Genomic DNA, 20,714 nt, shown 5'->3' on the forward strand with positions numbered 1-20,714 from the left:
ATCTGTGCCCAAGGCAAATAGCTACTCACTGTGAACCAGGAAGCAGAAATCTTTCCACATCAGTAACAAGGTGAGTTTTGTGAAACCCTCTGCATCGTATTCTACCACGCCACTATAAAAAAGCATAGTTTTAACTATAAATATTGAAGCATAAAAATAGATTTGAATATGAGCACAAGTCAGACTGCAGGGAGCCATCTCTTCCTTCGAATTCACATCTGCAGGCATGGGCTTATCGCAGGATATAATGCAGTTCCACCCTCTCTTCGCCAGGCACTAACAGTATCAAACAGTTACTCCCAGCAGAAGGACCATCAGTACCTCCCAGCCAGCAGCCTTTTCCAGGTCCCTGGCTCCACAATGGTCTTAGAGAATTCCCTCTTACATTGTGCATCTATAGTTATGGCAGCTGCATGCATAGGGGGTTATTATAACATTCAATATAAGTCCACCAGTAGCTCCTTAACAAAAAGAATTGGGTGTTTGTGTGTGGAATAATACACTGAAGAATAAACATACATTTTTAAAAAAACAAACATGCAGAATAAAAAAAATCATAAGAAGCAGCAATTAAAGTCATTAAGAGAGGTGGCTGAATTAAAACTTGAAAGGCTGTTTGCATAAAAATATTGTGCTGCACCTAATGAAGCCATGTGTTAGATGAAAACACATCTGCTTGTGTGAAGTGGGGCAGCCAATTTTCAACGAGCCACCCAACCTACTGTCATCACCCCAAGTGTTCCTTTAAAATAGTGTTTCTCAAACTTGGGTCCCCAATTGTTGTTGGACTACAACTCCCATCATCCCATGTCCTGCTAGCTAGGGATGATGGGAGTTGTAGTCCAACAACAACTGGGAACCCTGGTTTGGGAAACACTGCTTTACAAGCTTGCTCCTGAGGGCTGGGGGACTTTCTGGGAAGTGTAAGGGATATATTATGGAGGGTAGGTTGGAAGAAAGGAGGGGATCAATGAAAAACAAGTGCCTCACTTTGCACAAGTGATAGTGCAAAGTCATCATTGGATGCAACCTATTTTTAATTTTTGTGCAAAACTCGACAAAGTAGGTGTCAAGCAAATTTAATCAGGAATGACATTCCAAGGCGCTGGTCATCCCTATCCAAAGTGCAGATCAGCCTGGCAGAACTTACCGTGGTGAATTGAATTGTGATGGGAAGAGAGAAAGGACTTAAAACTTTTGCCCCCGCAGGTGGCTGCTACCATTGATCTCACTTTCAACAGCAGTGATATTGACTTTGATCTTATGCAGCTTTGTCACAAATGGAAGGGATTCTTTTGTTTAAGGAAAAACTTTCAAACCAAAGGAGGCTCCTGCCAGCAAAATGGTGGGCTGCGGAGAGGTGATTTCATAGACCATCCCTTCCTGTTACAGCCCCATGTGCAACTACGCTCACTGGTCCAGAGAGTCCCCCGACCCATCACAGCAGATGCTGAGGAGAAAATGTCCTAAGAGGTATTAACCAGGGCTATGATTCTCAACATACATTGTAAAATTAGGGTAAGTGAAAACTGGGAGCAGGTGCGCACTTCTTACAACTGCTAGGATCTGGTAGCGAGCTAGAGAATAAAAAACCATTTTAATATGGTTCTGTTCACTTTTTTAAAAAAGTATGTAGAAATACTTACGTTCCAAAGTGACTAAGAAATGCTGCAATATACTCTCTTCTCTTATGGTAACCCTGAATAACATATTGTACCTTGAATAAAAATGAAAGAAAGAAACCATAAAGACACAGTGAATAATAGTACAAACTGTTCATATTAGGGCATTTTTCTAGGAAAATGTGCTGGTTTCCTATTAATAACATAGCTTACAAAGTTATGAATGCATATCCGGTGTGGCTGGTTAGTGGTATTACAGGTTTTTCTTTTCTTTCTTTCTTTATTTTACATCTCCTGTAGTTGTCTGGGTTCTGCAGTATGGCAGATTGGTGGGGAATCAGCAAGTGGGTTGATAAAGTAAGAATGAGCTTCTGTTTGTTCAGTGATGTAGAGAGATGGCGATAATGAAACGTGGTGACTGGGTTAAGTGGCACAGTGCTAGGTTGACTACCATCCTTGGGGAAGCTGACAGTGACCTGATAAGCTACTTCCGGGTATACTGTGATTTTGATATTTTATATTGTTTTGATGATTGATTTAATTAATTATATTTATTGTACTTCTACTTTATCTTTCTTATTAATGAGCTGTTCAATGCTTTGGGGGACTTTGGGCCAAGAAGCAGTATATACCATATTTTTCCGTGTATAAGACGCCCCCTATTTTGAGGGAACCCAAATTTAGAAAATGGGCATATGCACCATCCATGTATAAGACGCCTCCAGATTTGTAACCGTATTTTAAACTAAAAAAACCCTAGTCTTATACACGGAAAAGTACGGTACAGTGGTACCTCGGGTTAAGAACTTAATTCGTTTTGAAGGTCTGTTCTTAACCTGAAACTGTTCTTAACCTGAGGTACCACTTTAGCTAATGGGGCCTCCCACTGCTGCCACCGCACGATTTCTGTTCTCATCCTGAAGCAAAGTTCTTAACCTGAGGTACTATTTCTGGGTTAGTGGAGTCTGTAACCTGAAGCATCTGTAACCTGGGGTACCACTGTATATATATAACAGTTCTATATTGATACAGAGTTTAACCGAATGGGATTCAAGAATATCATTTTAATATTCATATTAGCAATAAGGATAGGTAAGATTAGACTCACATAAGAGTTACCTAATGCTTTTGGCACCTTAAAAACTATCAGATTTACTCATCCTGAACGTGCTATGTGACTCTGCTGTTTTTGCAATAACAGAGTGGCATGTTACGCCTCTGGAATGTCATGTATTTAAAAACCTGTAAGCTAGATACTAAAGAGTATCTATAGCTAAAAGCAGCACCCTTAGATTTCCAGGCTGCTTTGTTATGCCAAAAAGGCAATTTTACATTTATTTCACATTCCTCAGATTTACTGTGCCAACATTTAATACCCAATTTTAGAAAATGTCAACTGCAATGCCAGTATAATATGAAAGTATATGACAAAATGCGAAATTATAAAAGTATTGTAGCTATGTTGTGCCTGTGCACAACACTCAAACAATTCTCCATTAATATTTTATAACAGCTACTTTCTACAGCTGCATTCTTACAGTAAAAAAATAAAATAAAGTATACACGTTGTTTATGTTGGCTGCATTAATACTGGATTACCTTGGCTGGCAAACAGCTGTGCTAAATTACTTGAAATAACCATGATACAATCAGTGCTAAGAGCCATGTTACACCCTCTCAAAATAAAATAATTCTATTTATAAAATTGGATGTATTTCAGTTCATGAACAAATGCTTGTTTTGAAGGCTTTATGTGGGATCTAAAATGTTACTCTGGGAATAGGAAAAAAACAGCTAATCTAGTTTAAGCAAGCTTGAAAAAAAGTTTAAAAACAGGCTCGTGCACTTGAAAAGTAAAAACAACAACACACACACAACTAACTTCAATAGAGAGCCACAACAAAAACAACTCCAAAGATAGATTCCTGCATAATTATAGAAATGCATTTTGAAAGAACGCTTCATAAAGTCATAATTTATAGGCTTCCTTTAGAAAGAAAGTTTAAATTGGAATAAAGGACAAATCTGGAATATTTGATAACCAGATTGTTGAAAGCTCTGACTACAAGTTGTCTCAAAAGCTACTGAGGCTGAGATTCAGAATGCTATGCAAAGACTTTTCTGCTTTTCCATCTGGAGCATTCTTTCCCCCACAAACTACCACTGAAGACTGGGAGAACTACCAGGCAGGTATTTCCTTAGGTACTAGAAGGTAAAATCATCAGCCAATCAACACATGCATTTTAGAACTCTTTGGATCCTGGCCTACATGAAACTTCAAATATATTCATCTCATATGCATGATTGCTCTTTTCACCTTGTTAAAGCACTACAACATAAAACAGCAGCAAAAAGCAACAGTTCATGCCTTTTGGATGTGCTGCAGAGAAAAATCCCAAAAGAGAACAGCATTTCCTTTAAGAGACAAAGCAGCCAAATTTTACAGTGGTAATCACCATGTATAACTCTAGAAAGATGCATCGCCTTATCATGAAGGTTTAAATAAGCTTTCCCCACCTGGTGCACTTCAGATACTTGTAACTACAACTACAACTTATCCCAGCCAGAACAGGGCTGATAAGAGCTGGAGGCCAAGGCATCTGGAAAACAGGTTGTGAAAAGCTTGTTTAAATACTTTTGCTGGGCACTGGCGTTTGTTGTACAGCCTGACACCTTCCTTATCAGCATTGTTTTTTAAAGATTTTTTTTAATCCATCAGATTCCAAGACTGTTCTTGGAAGGAACTAGCAGAATAGTTTGTCTTGCCTAAGTATGCTGCTATCTAGTCAGAAACTAATATACTCTGACTGGGATGTGAAACTTTAGGTCTGCTCAAGAACTCAGGAACACACAATCAGATTTTAACTTTTTTTTTTCCAGGGAAGTACACTTCCTCACCTCCAAATGTCATATCTACCAATTTGAAAAGCACTTTGCCATGTAGCACGGACAGACAGACTCAAAAAGCTTGAGTCTGAAGCCCTATCAGATCACAGAGAGTTAGGTTATGCTAACATTTCATAAACAAGCCTGGCTCTTCAGGGTTCCAGCCTTCATACTGGTAACATCTTTATAAAACATCTCAATAGGATAAAAGTAATTTTACAACAATTTACCTTGTTGGTTAGGAGTTGACATACTTGGGGAACGTAATCAATGAGGCAGCCTCCACCTGGAAAAGCAGGGATGTGAAGGGCAGAAGATCCTCCAAGAGCACTAAAAAGATGAGTTCATTGAACATATTACATTTATTATTCTTAATCCTTTTTTCAAATCATGTTTTATGAACAAACAAGCTCACAGTCATCCTCTAATACAAAACATTATATAGGTATAACAGTAGCATTACTTGAGTCTCAGTAAAGTACAATAAAATAAGTTTATAAAATGGTGCATGGTATTAAGGAAGTGGGTAGAAAACAGTTTTCCTCCCTCTCTCATTACACCAGAACTTGCGGACATCCAATGAAGTTGAACGTTGGAAGACTTCTTTAGGCAACACATAGTTAAAGTATGGAAGTCTCTCCCAAGGGAAGCAGAGATGGCCTCCAACCTAAACAGCTTTAAAGGAGAATTAGGCAAATTCATGGAGGAGACAGCTATCAAAGGCTTCTAGCCATGATGCCTATGCTTTGCCTCCACTATTGAAGGCAGTAATGCTTTCAGGTATGAGCTGCTGGAAATCACAGGAGGAAGAAATACTCTTGTGTTCAGGTTCTGCTTGCTGTTGGGAATTTCATTCCTCCGTGCTGCAGATGTGTGACTGCTGTGGTCACCTGTCTGTGTTTACATTCTGGTTTCCCACAGGCATCTGGTTGGCCAGTGTAAGAACAGGATGCTGGACTAGATGGGCCATGGCCTGATCCAGCAGGCTCTTCTCATGTTTTTATATCTTTACGTACAATATGGAGCCACTGCTGAAGCATCGTTTTGGGTACGGGGGAGTCAGGCTCCAATCTATGCTCAGTAACAAAGAGCACTTACTGACTTTGGACAAGTCTCTAAATGTCCTGTACACAGCTGCTGTGTGCAATCCTGTCTAGAAAAGGCTGTCTTTCCACCTTCTGGATTCAAGAACTTGGAACTTTTTGTATACTATATTTAGTAAACCAACAATCCAAACAAGAAGAGCAAATGTGGCAGGCAGATAGTGGTTATAATTTATTAATCACTACTATAAGCATCCTGGGCTCTCTATTTTTCAGAAAAACACACCTATTTGATATTTTATACAAGGAAAAAGATGAACCCAGTTCTGCATACTTTCTCAAGGACACAAGAACACTGGATTTATGGTTGTCTTGGGCAATTTGCAAAGGTAAGGTAAGTTCCACTTAATACAATGGTTTTATGCTCATGAAATGTAAAAGGCAGTGTCTTGTCAACAGAATAAGACCTGCTTTGAAAGTTCTACAATTAATAGTTAACAAGAGATCTCCCATTGTTGAAGGGCAATGTTTCTTCATCACTTTTAAAACATGATGCAAATATCTGCAAGAACAAGGAAATAGCACCAACACATCTAGAGGGAGTAAAGAAAAAGATTAGATTGCATAAAGCACTAATGCTGATAAAGGTCTTAGCTGTAGCAATGAACAGCACGTGGCATATTTGATCTCACTATCCTTAGTGCTAACTCCTGTGTTACAAGAATTTTAAAGTCTTATATATATAAAATAGATGTTCATAAATATACCAAGTAAACACATACAAATATGTAAACCACATGTCTGAAACTTACAGAAATGCCCTGAAACCATTTTCTCTCTTCCAAAATGACCTCAAATATTTCTCTGCAAGGTTGAAGGAAATGGGAAATCTCACCATTGTCTCTTTGCTCACAAATCCGGTCTTAATCGCATATTTAAGATATGAATATGGCGAGCCTGTGACCTGGACTCAGGAACTGAGTATTTACCATTACAAAGGAATCACCAGACTGCCCAAATAATGTAATCAGTTATCATTCTCAGGTAACATGCAGACAGGTTTTCTGCTGTAGACCGCCTCTTCTATGATGTATCTATGATGTATTGGGGGGGGTCTTGGGCTCCAGGGTGGGCCATTCAAAATGTCTATATAAGTGCTTGCGCGCCATTGTTTTGGGTCCCCCCCTCCTGTGTGTGTGTGTGGGGGGGAGCATTCTGTTGCAACAGCTTTAATAAAGATCAGGCTTACTAGCTGCTTTGCTTCTCAATATTCTCTGGTTAGTCTCTATTACAGTGGTGCCCCGCAAGACGAATGCCTCGCTAAACGAAAAACCCGCAAGACGAAAGGGTTTTCCGATTTTTTAGTGGCTTTGCAAGACGAATTTCCCTATGGGCTTGCTTTGCAAGACGAAAGCCCATAGGGAAATCTCCGGGGACAGCGGGGAAGCGCAGCACCTGTCCTGAAGGCTTGCGGTGGGAGGTCCGGGAACAGAGGAGAAGGCGCGCAGCGCTTCTCCTCTGTTCCCGGGGCTTGCGGTGGGAGGAGGGTTTTTCCTCCCCACCGCCAACCTTCAGAACAGCCTTCTGAATGTTGGCGGTGGGGAGGAAAGCCCTCCTCCCACCACAAGCCTTCAGGACAGGTCCGGGAACAGAGGAGAAGGCGCGCAGCGATTCTCCTCTGTTCCCGGGGCTTGCGGTGGGAGGAAGGTTTTCCTCCCCACCGCCAACATTCAGAAGGCTGTTCTGAAGGCTGGCAGTGGGAAGAAAAGCCCTTCTCCCTCCTCCAGCCTTCAGAAGAGTTCCCCGCAGGGCTCCCCAAGCTGTGAATGTCTGCCCCGCGCGAGGGGCGCTCTGCTTCAGAGCGTCCCTCGCACCGGGCAGCAAGCTGCTATCCGCAGCCTAGGCAGCCCTGCAGGAACTCTTCTGAAGGCTGGCGGCGGGAGAAGGGCTTTTCTTCCCACCGCCAGCCTTCAGAAGGCTGTTCTGAAGGTTGGCGGTGGGGAGAAAAGTCCTTCTCCCCCCGCCAGCCTTCAGAAGAGGTCCGGGGACAGACTGTCCCCGGATCTGGTCTGAAGGCGGTCTCCCTAGGAACGCATTAATTGATTTTCAATGCATTCCTGTGGGAAACCGTGCTTCGCAAGACGAAAAACTCGCAAGAAGAAAAAACTTGCGGAACGAATTAATTTCGTCTTGCGAGGCACCACTGTACTTTCTCCTACCGATAGAGAACCTACAAAAGGACTATATGGGCTCTTGGATACCCCATAGGGGAAAAGGAGCAGTTTTTCCCCTCATAACACCTGCAACACAAATGAATGCTTGGGACTGGTGATGTTCTATCCAGGCACGTGGAAAACAGGCTTCAAATGGCAACACTTGAATAGAAGAAGGAGGAAATCAAGTCCCATTCCAAGTTGTCTGAAGACCTTTCAAGACTTATGTACGTATGTGTTTCCATAGCTCTCTAGTCCAGGAAGGAGGACATGAAATAAATCAAACTTTTCTAGTTTCCTTATCTCATTGGTTCTCTAGGCAGCTGGGTTGTCTAGAAAGCTGGCAGTAATAATACTAGAACCCAGGATCATCCAATGAATTTGAATGTTGGAAGATTCAGGACAGGCAAAAGGAAGTACTTCCTTATGCAGCACATTGTTAAGCTATGGAACTTGCTGCCACACCCTTTAGTAATGACCACCAACTTGGACAGTTTTATAAGAGCATTAGACAAATTTATGAAGGAAAAAGCTATCAGTAGCTAATAGTAAAGATTGCTTTGTGCTACCGCCACCTCCAGTATCATACTATTCTGCTATAAACCTCCCCATTAACTGCCGTCATTTTCAAAGACCCCACTCAGGCTGCTGATGCCATCAGAAGTAGAATAATGGGAAAGGCTTTTCAGTGATGATACACAATTGGAACTAATTCCCAAACATGGCATCTCCTTTGTTATCTTTTAGGTGCCAGGTGAATTCCACCCTGCTCTCTGAAACTTTTAAAGGTATTTAAGAGCCTTTTAACTACTCATTCAACCTTTTTTAAAAAACAAAACAAAACACTCTAGGAAGACATGGCATGGTCACTATGGGAAAGATTCTCCAAAACTGATCCCTTAAGTTGATCCTTAGACTGGGTAAAAGGTAAAGGTACCCCTGCCCGTACGGACCAGTCTTGACAGACTCTGGGGTTGTGCGCCCATCTCACTTAAGAGGCCAGGGGCCAGCGCTGTCCGGAGACACTTCCGGGTCACGTGGCCAGCGTGACATCGCTGCTCTGGCGAGCCAGAGCCGCACACGGAAACGCCGTTTACCTTCCCGCTGGTAAGCGGTCCCTATTTATCTACTTGCACCCGGAGGTGCTTTCGAACTGCTAGGTTGGCAGGCGCTGGGACCGAGCAGCGGGAGTGCACCCCGCCGCAGGGATTCGAACCGCCCCAGCAAATTCTTGGACTTGGGGAAGGGGAGAGACACACAAAATCACTTAAGAGGCCAGATCAAGCTTGCAGCCCAGGGAGCTCATCACCCCTAGCCTGACTGCTAACTATAACAATAGACTAGATTAAAATTAGATCATATCAGAAGCAAGTAATAAATAAATTATCTTTGTTGCTTCACAGTTAATTCAGGATGTTTTACTTTCATATTGAATCCTTACATGATTTGTTTTGTTATGTTTCAAAATGCATCAATATGGCTTGCAAAAGCTAAAAGATGGAATAAAATACCTAAATAAATGAATCAAGCATTGACTCAGTAACTTCTAATGCTTAAAAAAAATAAAATCTGAACAGTAAATATTTAACCCAATTTATGCGTCTGTCACTATGATTACGAGTTCTGTGCTATTTTAAGCAATCAAGTGACTGCACTATTCTCAGGAGGCTGGGAATGCTAAGCTTTTTAATAAACTATAACAGGGAATTCTTATTTTTTCCATCAACAATAAAATCAAGGGTGGTCTTATCAATGCAAACTACACTCATGACTGCCTACAACCTCTATCAGGAGTATTTACAGCTATGTATATTTTAGAAACCCCTTCATGGATCACTGCCTTGTTGTGGTGAAGGGGCTTGAATAACTCAGAGAAGTTATGAGCTACGCCGTGCAGGGCCACCCAAGACAAACAGGTCACAGCCGAGAGTTTAGACTAAATGTGATCCACCTGGAGGAGGAACTGGCAAACCACTCCAGTATTTTGCCAAGAAAACTCCACGGACATAAAAAGGAGAAGCTTTGAGAAGAAAGTGAGAGTTTCCAAGGCATGCTCTGGTTCATGGGGTCACGGACAGTCAAACACGACTAAGACGACTAAACAACAAAAACATTTTAGAAAAGATGTGAAATCCCATCCTGACAGCATGAGCATGGGGTGCTTCCATTCATAACCAAGGTTATGATGCATGCACATGAAAGCTCATACCAATAACAAACTTATTGTTGGTCTCTAAGGTGCTACTGGAAGGAATTTTTTTTATTTTGCTTCGACTACAGCAGACCAACATGGCTACCTACCTGTAATTAATCTGAGGCAGCTTTTTAGCGAATTAAATGTTTTTTAATCACTGACTGAATTTATATACCAACTCTCCTCTGCGAGGAGCCCAAACTAACCTATTTAGATACTGCAACCCTAATGACGCACCACAAAAGACAGGAGGTAAGAAACAGCAGTTTTAATCAAACTGTCAACAAAATAAAATAATAAATTCATAGATGGGAGAAAACCAAAAAGGAATACAGACTAATGGGCATGTTCCTGGACAGATTAAACTGCCCATTCTAAATGAATAACCATGTCAAATGTCTGGCTAAGCAAGCAGCAAATTGTATTCTTTCTGGGCCATATCTTTCAGATCCATCAAAAGGACAACAATAGCCTGAAGTTAATTATTTAGCTTTCAGGAAAGAGGTCAAGGGAAATAGTCATCTGATTTTCATTATCTCAGTGAGGTTAGATTGAAGTGTCTTTCACAAACGAAACCAGCTTAAGAAAAGTGGTCTTTTCTTCAGAAATATCACTGATAGAAGAAATCATTCTTTAGGGGACACCATAATATACATGACCACACTGCCCTGTTCCTTAACTTTTCTACTGCCCTCCCATGTGATGTTTGAATCTATAAAATAAATCCAGGTATTTCTGCCACTCCCAGAAAAGCACTAAATATAAACCAATTTCCATTTTTTGAAAAACTGACTGTTTAAGACACATTCATATTTGTGATTATTCTTCCAGTATGCACTGTGTGTAAACTTTAAACCTCGACAATTAAAAAAATGAAAAATGAAAGTCCCTAGAAGGGACAATTTTTTTTTTAAAAAAAGCATATAAATCACAACTGCTACTTCATAAAATTTCATTTCATGAAATTGATTTCACAGAGCAAGGAAACGGCAAAGGGGGCATTATTACTACAGAAGCATTTTAGTTGCATAAATGATTTTGCTGCAAAAAGGAAACCAAACGACTTCACTTTATGAACCACAAACAAGTGAAAATCATGTTTTAGGGTGAAATCCAACAGCCCAGGTCTGCCAGAAGAACGAACACCATTGATGCCACAGATTCCTCCTCCCCCTGAAGCTCCCTATGTACTTCCTGAAATCTGGTCTGGAAAGCTTGAGCCCCTCTGGAGCAGATTTGGAGGGTGCAGGGAAAGGAGAGGAAGGGGAAATCTGCTGACATGACACAGGATGTCACTTGAGCGATATGCTATCAAGTGATGCTTGTGAATGTCTGTAGAAGCAATGCGACATAGTGGGAAAATTTTGGACACAGACGAGGCAGACCTGGCTTTGATGCCCCAAGCAGCTACAAAGGAAGGATCTGGGGCAATAATTGTCTCTTAACTCTGCCTACTGAACGGAGTTGTTCTGATTATAAACATGGAGAAAATCTTGCACATGACACTCTGAACCACATTACTGCTAACCATCTTCCATCTTCATTACTGTTGTTGTTTAGTCGTTTAGTCGTGTCCGACTCTTCGTGACCTCATGGACCAGAGCATGCCAGGCACTCCTGTCTTCCACCGCCTCCTGCAGCTTGGTCAAACTCATGTTAGTAGTTTTGAGAACACTGTCCAACCATCTCGTCCTCTGTTGTCCCCTTCTCCTTGTGCCCTCCATCTTTCCCAACATCAGGGTCTTTTCCAGGGAGTCTTCTCTTCTCATGAGGTGACCAAAGTATTGGAGCCTCAGCTTCACGATCTGTCCTTCCAGTGAGCACTCAGGGCTGATTTCCTTAAGAATGGAGAGGTTTGATCTTCTTGCAGTCCATGAGACTCTCAAGAGTCTCCTCCAGCACCAGAATTCAAAAGCATCAATTCTTTGGTGATCAGCCTGCTTTATGGTCCAGCTCTCACTTCCATACGTTACTACTGGGAAAACCATAGCTTTAACAATACGGACCTTTGTTGGCAAGGTGATGTCTCTGCTTTTTAAGATGCTGTCTAGGTTTGTCATTGCCTTTCTCCCAAGAAGCAGGCGTCTTTTAATTCCGTGACTGCTGTCACAATCTGCAGTGATCATGGAGCCCAAGAAAGTAAAATCTCTCACTGCCTTCATTTCTTCCCCTTCTATTTGCCAGGAGGTGATGGGCCCAGTGGCCATGATCTTTGTTTTTTTGATGTTGAGCTTCAGACCATATTTTGTGCTCTCCTCTTTCACCCTCATTAAAAGGTTCGTTAATTCCTCCTCACTTTCTGCCATCAAGGTTGTGTCATGTGCATATCTGAGGTTGTTGATATTTCTTCCGGCAATCTTAATTCCGGCTTGAGATTCATCCAGCCCAGCCTTTTGCATGATGAATTCCGCATATAAGTTAAATAAGCAGGGAGACAATATACAGCCTTGTCATACTCCTTTCCCAACTTTGAACCAATCAGTTATTCCATATCCAGTTCTAACTGTAGCTTCTTGTCCCACATAGAGATTTCTCAGGAAACAGATGAGGTGATCAGGCACTCCCATTTCTTTAAGAACTTATCGTTGTTTGCTGTGGTTGACACAGTCAAAGGCTTTGCATAGTCAATGAAGCAGAAGTAGATGTTTTTCAGGAACTCTCTAGCTTTCTCCATAATCCAGCGCATGTTTGCAATTTGGTCTCTGGTTCCTCTGCCCCTTCGAAATCCAGCTTGCACTTCTGGGAGTTCTCGGTCCACATACTGCTTAAGCCTGCCTTGTAGAATTTTAAACATAACCTTGCTAGCATGTGAAATGAGTGCAACTCTGCGGTAGTTGGAGCATTCTTTGGCAATCTTCATTACTACCTGTTGTTTATTTAAGGACTTTTCTGCTTGCCATCATGCTGTGTTTCATATGATATCTGAAGGCCCTGGAACCAATTCCTTGTCCTGTGAAAAAGTGTTTTTGCATTTAAAACTAATAATATTAAACTGACTAATGTGGGGGAGGAAGACAGTGCTCCTGAAGGTAGGAGTCTATCAATTGATGAACATGATCATCCAAATGTCATAGACCAAATGGAGCAAACAGCACGCAGACCTAGTGGTGGGAGGAAAAAATCCTTAAATAAGAGACACGGGGGAATGATTAATGGACTTCAATGTCTGTACACTAATGCGCAAAGCATGGGTAATAAACAAGATGAGCTTGAGCTCTTGGTACAGCAAACTAAATATGACATAATAGGCATCACTGAAACCTGGTGGGATAAGTCCCACGACTGGAATGTAATAATGGAGGGTTACAATCTATTTCAGAGAAACAGACCAGACAAGAAAGGAGGAGGAGTGGCGTTATATGTCAGGGATGTGTATACCTGTGAAGAGATCCAAGATTTAGAACCTCAAAGCCAAAGTGAGAGCATTTGGGTCAAAATTAAGCGAGAGATGAATAACAGGGACCTCATTGTGGGAGTTTACTATAGATCCCCAAGCCAAACGGAGGACATAGATGATGCCTTCCTGGAACAGATGGCCAAGCATGCAAAAGGAAGGGAGATAGTAGTAATGGGGGACTTCAATTACCCGGATATTTGCTGGATGTCAAACTCAGCCAAGAGCATAAGGTCAAACAGATTCCTCAATGGCCTTGCAGACAACTTCATTGTCCAGAAAGTGGGAGAAGCAACAAGAGGAACAGCCATTTTAGATCTGGTCCTAACCAATGTTGATGACCTGGTTAGTGGGGTAGAAGTGGAAGGATCATTAGGCGCGAGTGATCATGCTCTTCTGAAGTTTACTATACAGCGGAAAGGAGCAGCCAAGCATACTAGGACTCAATTTCTTGACTTTAAGAAAGCCGACTTCATAAAACTTAGGGAAGTGCTGGGTGAGATCCCATGAACAGTAATACTAAAAGGAAAGGGAGTTCAAGATGGCTGGGAGTTTGTTAAGAGGGAGATAGTAAAAGCACAACTTCAGGCAATACCAATGAGACGGAAACATGGAAGTTGCCTAAAGAAGCCAGGGTGGCTATCTAAAGAACTTTTAACTGAGTTAACATTAAAAAAGGATGTGTACAAAAAATGGAAAAGGGGGGAAACCACCAAAGAGGAATTCAAACAAATAGCCAGCACGTGTAGACACAAAGTCAGAAAAGCTAAAGCACAGAATGAACTCAGGCTTGCTAGAGAGGTTAAAAGCAACAAAAAAGGCTTTTATGGGTATGTTCGTAGCAAAAGGAAGAACAAAGAAACAGTGGGGTCACTCAGAGGAGAAGATGGTGAAATGCAAACAGGGGACACAGAAAGGGCTGAACTCCTCAATGCCTTCTTTGCCTCAGTCTTCTCCGATAAAGAAAACAATGCCCGACCTGAAGAATTTGGAGCAAATGATTCAGCAGAGGAAACACAGCCCAGAATAACTAAGGAGATAGTACAAGAATACTTGGCTAGTTTAGATGTATTCAAGTCTCCAGGGCCAGATGAACTGCATCCAAGAGTATTAAAAGAACTGGCAGATGTGATCTCAGAACCACTGGCAGTCATCTTTGAGAATTCCTGGAGAACAGGCGAAGTCCCGGCAGACTGGAGGAGGGCAAATGTTGTCCCTATTTTCAAAAAGGGGAAAAGAGAGGACCCAAATAATTACAGCCCAGTCAGTCTGACATCAATACCAGGGAAGATTCTGGAGCAGATCATTAAGCAAACAGTTTGTGAGCACCTAGAAAGGAATACTGTGATCACCAATAGTCAGCATGGATTTCTGAAAAATAAGTCGTGTCAGACTAACCTGATCTCGTTTTTTGACAGAATTACAAGCCTGGTAGATGAAGGGAACACAGTGGATGTAGCCTACCTTGATTTCAGCAAGGCATTTGACAAGGTGCCCCATGTAAAGAAGCTGGTAAAATGCGGTCTTGACTATGCTACCACTCAGTGGATTTGTAACTGGCTGACTGACTGAACCCAAAGGGTGCTCATCAATGGTTCCTTTTCATCCTGGAGAAGAGTGACTAGTGGGGTGCCACAGGGTTCTGTCTTGGGCCCGGTCTTATTCAACATCTTTATCAACGACTTGGATGATGGACTCAAGGGCATCCTGATCAAATTTGCAGATGACACCAAACTGGGAGGGGTGGCTAACACCCCCAGAGGACAGGATCGCACCTTGACAGATTAGAGAACTGGGCCAAAACAAACAAGATGAATTTTAATAGGGAGAAATGTAAAGTATTGCACTTGGGCAAAAAAAATGAAAGGCACAAATACAAGATGGGTGACACCTGGCTTGAGAGCAGTACATGTGAAAAGGATCTAGGAGTCTTGGTTGACCACAAACTTGACATGAGCCAACAGTGTGACGCGGCAGCTAAAAAAGCCAATGCAATTCTGGGCTGCATCAATAGGAGTATTGCATCTAGATCAAGGGAAGTAATAGTGCCACTGTATTCTGCTCTGGTCAGACCTCACCTGGAGTACTGTGTCCAGTTCTGGGCACCACAGTTCAAGAAGGACACTGACAAACTGGAACGTGTCCAGAGGAGGGCAACCAAAATGGTCAAAGGCCTGGAAACGATGCCTTATGAGGAATGGCTAAGGGAGCTGGGCATGTTTAGCCTGGAGAAGAGGAGGTTAAGGGGTGATATGATAGCCATGTTCAAATATATAAAAGGATGTCACATAGAGGAGGGAGAAAGGTTGTTTTCTGCTGCTCCAGAGAAGCGGACACGGAGCAATGGTTCCAAACTACAAGAAAAAAGATTCCACCTAAACATTAGGAAGAACTTCCTGACAGTAAGAGCTGTTCGACAGTGGAATTTGCTGCCAAGGAGTGTGGTGGAGTCTCCTTCTTTGGAGGTCTTTAAGCAGAGGCTTGACAACCATATGTCAGGGGTGCTCTGATGGTGTTTCCTGCTTGGCAGGGGGTTGGACTCGATGGCCCTTGTGGTCTCTTCCAACTCTATGATTCTATGATTCTATGATTCTATTTGCATTCTCATTGGAGGAAAACAACAACAACAACAATGGTCAATGTTAATTATCAGTGGCTTGCTACTAATGACCACCAAGAATATAACTGAAAGCAGGACAGATATTAAGTGCAGGCAAAAAAAAAAGTGTCAGAAATGTTGAACTTGAAAGCCCTGTGCAGCTAGTTTAGCAGAACTCTCATCACACCTAGTGTGAATTTTTGAGAACATGGGGGACTGCGATAGAGAGTGAAACAACTACCTGCAAACAGAGAAAAAACATTCACCTTGGGAATAAAAAGGGTCATTCCCAGTCACCACCTTGTCTGAATGAAACACACATAACTATGGGTCCCAAGAAAGGCTCCTAATTCTGAAACGCCACTCAGCCATTGTAACAAGGTGTGTGCCCTTTATCCCAGTAGGAAGGAGAGAGCTGGAGTCCTCTAGTCATTTCCCTGCCTGTCTTATCTAAGTAAATGTACTCAGGAATCAGGTGTTAGTTGCTTTCTTATGTCAGAAGATTATAGAAACTATAGACTCTCACCAAGCTGAGAAGACTTTATGGCCTTGGGCCATTTTTAAACTTGCTCACACACAAAACAACTGAGTTCTCAGTCTCCTTCAAGCAGAACCCCACCTTCCTTTTCTTTTCCTCCTTTCAATAGCAGCAGCTTAGTTTGGGAACATCAGCTTAGTTTTCAAAGCGGGAGGCAGGCCTTCCTAGGGACATCGCAGCAGTTGCCAACAAAGCATTCACTTCTTTTTGATCTTTCCCACTATGTGCCTTTTCCAAGACAGCAGACAGAGTGGCAGCCCCTCCTAACCAGTAAATGCCGTGCACATTTTTAATTATTATTTCGCGTGTGCCTACAGTAACTAGGCGTTGTACATAAAACAAATTAAGACACAGCTCCTGCGCACAGGCGTACCGTCTAAAAGCAGGAACAGACAGTTACTGCAGCCAACTTACCCACACAAGTGGGTGTAATGGAGGAAGAGATTCGTCGAGGGTTACTACTTCTCTTCTGTATTAAGTGTGCAGGAGCAGTTATTCGTGTGGCCAACTCTGTCTGAATAATGCTGTTTGCCTTTCAACGAACAAGGTTCTTCTCCTTACAAAACAGCACAATTCAACAAGGAATTTAAGGGCTTTATGAATGTTTCGGTCGTATAAAGTACACTCCCCAGCAACTTTAAATAGTTAAACTATGGAACTTGTTGCCACAAGATGTGGCAATGGCCATCGACTTTAATAGCTTAAGAAATTCATGGGGAATAAGGCTATATTAATGGCAACCAGTCATGATGGTTGTGTTTTGCTGCCAGTTTCATGGGGCAGTATGCTGCGAATAACAAGGATGTTGGACTAAATAGCACGAGTGCTGGACAAAATGGCCCTTTTGCTTGATCCCGCAGGGGTCTTGTCATGTTCTTACATGAAATTATAGAGAGACCACAGGGACGTTTAGAGGTATGGTCAGATTTTAAGGCCAGATTTTAGGGCCCGAGTGGCACACTTAAAGCTGATAGTGCACCAGAAACGGAAAGTATAATAATATGTGGTACTGCAGCCAATACTAACCTGAGATCCTCAACAGGCAGCTTGATACAATAATGTCTGAAAACCATAGGAGGTAGCAGTAAAAACATATTCTTGAAGCACAGCACAGTTCAGGAAAAAATAATCTGAGAGGATGCTTTGTAAACTCTGTGGCAGTTTAAGTAGTTTGCACTATTATTCTCCTCAATACAGGCACTGTGTCCATAAGAAAGTTCTTTGCCGTAGCTTTGGGATTCCCAACATGCTGTTTGTGGGTGCTGTGGGGCTCTGAGCCATTTTTCTCAGCACCTGCTGAGCCCCTTGTGTCTCCGGATTTATGTATTTTTAAAGAGATGAAGGTTTTTTTGTTTTCTAATCTTGGGTAGCACTGGGCTACTCAAACCTCTTCTCTCATTTTCTCCAGAATGCTTCTGGGCTCAAGTGGTCTGGAAGACATCCGTAGGAAGGGAGGAGGAGGAGGAGGAGGAGGAGAGTTGGGCAGCTGAGGGAATGGCCTTGTCTTGCCTTCTAGTCTCCACCTGAAATTCTTCAGAAAAGGAAAAGGAAGTACCGGTACTGCCTGGCAAGTCCTGGAAGAACTACAGGGTGTGTGTTTGTCTTTTGTGTGTGTATAGGGGATGACCATGTTTTGTTTGCTTTTTTGTTATTTCATTGGGGGAGGGGATTGCTTATTTTGGTTTAGTTAGGAGGGCAGTCTACAAGCTTCATTTGTTCTGTCTTTTTGGGGGGGATGCCTGCTTTTCTTGCCTATGTTCTCTTCCCTTTGGGATTTGTGGGGATGTTTCACCTATTGTTTTGGAGAGCAGGTGCTTCCGAACACTGCCATTTTTTATTCCGCGAAATGGGGATTTTGTGGTTCCATTAACACTTTCTTAGCATTCCAAAATGTGCCTCTGGACCCAAAAAGATTGGGGACCCCTGCATGAAAAGGCATGATTTTGGGAAGGAGCTGTAGCTCACAGGGGAAGAACGCAAGGTATGCAAGCAGAAGGCCTTAGGTTCAATCCCTGGTGAACCGCTCTGAGATCTGTGGATGAAGGGAGGTATACAAATTTAGCAAACAAACAAAGAAACCATGGAGAGACATCACTAATCAGTGTAGGCAACACTAAGCTAGACAGACCAGTGGTCTAACTCAGTATAAACCTATTCCCTAGCTCTGTCAGCAAGAGAATATTAACTTTGCTTTCTACAACATTTGCAAAAGGAAGCTCATAGAGATGGGGTAATCCTGCATGCCTTGGGGTAGATGTAGGTTGATATGCTGGTGTGTGTGTGTTTGTGTGTGTGTGTGTGTGTGTGTGTTTTAATAAAACAGGTAACAATGTATTATATTTGCTCCATGCAGGGAATTAGCTCTAGGTTTGAGACTGGAGTTTCGTAAAATAAATAAAACCCTGCACGGGCATATGCTTCTACCCATAAACATGGTTTTGCCCAGGCAGGCAAACTATCCAGTACTGACTCAAGTTCAGAAATTTCTGTAATCATATATTCACTATATATTAAAACTGAAATCATCAGAAAACAGCACTGGGGCTCTTGTAAACTATTTGGTTAGATGTTTACTCTGCTCTAAGATTTTAAATAATGCTATGCCTGTACATAAGAAACATTTTGTATTGGGTTATTTAACCACAAGACGCTTATCCCTTCACCTGGCTAATGTTCAAGCATTAATATTGCTATTAATTGAAGGCATGGCTCTTTGTCTAGAATTATTTCTTTACCAGCACACATGCTTCATAATTCTCTAAATACACACACTACGCGCTGTTTCATTGGGAAATTGCAGCTTATTTTAGGGATAGGTAATATTGAGAGAGAGTATGTCTGAAACTTAATGGCAGCCTGAGATAAGAAATTAAGAAATACACAGGAGTGCTCTTCCCTCTCATTTCTACATTTTTTAAAAAATGGCAAGTACTTTTTGATCTCCATCTGTATTTCTTACTATTTCCCCTTTCTTTTTTATTACTAAGCAGTTCCTTTCATCTTTTTCTTTCTTTCAGATTTCTCACTTTTTATACATTACCCCATTTTGTACAGATGACTTAAGAAACCACATCACAACAAGGAATGTGACCACAAAATCTGCTTTTGAGACTCTCTGTTCCAAATTCGTCATCCATTTACCAGTTTCAGACGCATTTGCCCATACCTTATCCTCCATATCATATTGCTAATAGGGCCGTATTTCTGCTTTTATCTGTAGTAATAACAACAAAACAACAGAAGTCTGATCCTGTCTGCCCAAGTCAAGCATTTGCAAGTTTTGCCACAGCAAGATTCCAGGAATCGAACACATACAGGTTTGGAAGGTTCAGGCCTCCCAAATGACTGGCAACCAAAAGCACCTAGCAAGTTTTTACTTAGCTTCCCACCCTGCTTCTTCAGAAGAGGGAAACAGATCTTGAGGAAAACGGGGTGGAGGTGGTGGTTCTAGACAAGTCAGAGCCAGCGTCAATATACAGCTGCTGGTCAGAAGTGCTGCCAGAAGGGTCATAGAGGAGCTTATGCTTCATCTAAAGCACTTTCTTGTGTCTCTTTATGAGATGACCCACATCTTATTCGTGCACTTCGCAGATCACAGTAAACCATCGTTAATGACACCTTTATGGGCTGCTACCAAATGGAGAAAACAAGCCATACTCTGTCCAAAAGAAGCATGGTTTGCCTTGCTGCAACAAATACCCATCAATTTGCCAAAAACAAACTTTGGTCACAGGCTATGCTTTGCTGGGTGCAAACAAATCATGACTCCCTGTTTCAGAGGTAATTCTAAATCAGGGATTGTGGTTTGTTTCCTCCATGTGCTATCAGGAAGGAGACAATCAACCCAGAAAAGTGTGATTATGGAAAACGATTAACTGTGGTTTACTGTGATGTGTCAACAAGGCCACTGAGAAGCTCTGATTTACATATCCAATTTTACAATGTCTCCAGCGCACTCTCCACTAAGTAGCAAATCCTATACTACAATGGCCAGACAAAGGGGTGTCTGTGGTTTTTGGAGCTACGGTTAATCGGGTGTTGCACAATGAGGCATTCAGTGAGATATGCAGGCAAAGGATTAAGATGTGTTATAAAGTTCCACTGCTGTAACTAAGAGGTCCCCCTGCTATGTGGATAGGAGAGGGAATCCCATGTATATCCCTAAATTTTAACTTAGTTTTTGTTATACAAGCAACAGTGACAGATACAGACAAACAGAAGCCAG

The 20,714-nt window shown here is 42.0% G+C and overlaps 1 protein-coding gene across 1 annotated transcript in view; it reads right to left on the reverse strand.

Annotated features, from left to right (window-relative positions):
• The window catches only part of BABAM2 (BRISC and BRCA1 A complex member 2), a 153,084-nt gene that overhangs the window by 48,195 nt on the left and 84,175 nt on the right, over positions 1-20,714 (reverse strand). The window contains exons 8-10 of the mRNA XM_079969318.1: positions 4,739-4,838; positions 1,647-1,717; positions 30-112 (exon numbers count right to left, since the gene is read on the reverse strand). Coding sequence (XP_079825444.1) covers positions 30-112; positions 1,647-1,717; positions 4,739-4,838 — 254 coding nt within the window. The remainder of the gene's footprint in view (positions 1-29; positions 113-1,646; positions 1,718-4,738; positions 4,839-20,714) is intronic.

The sequence above is a fragment of the Podarcis cretensis genome (genome assembly GCF_951804945.1).
Source record: "Podarcis cretensis genome assembly, chromosome: 3".
Classification (NCBI taxonomy): Eukaryota; Metazoa; Chordata; class Lepidosauria; order Squamata; family Lacertidae; genus Podarcis; species Podarcis cretensis.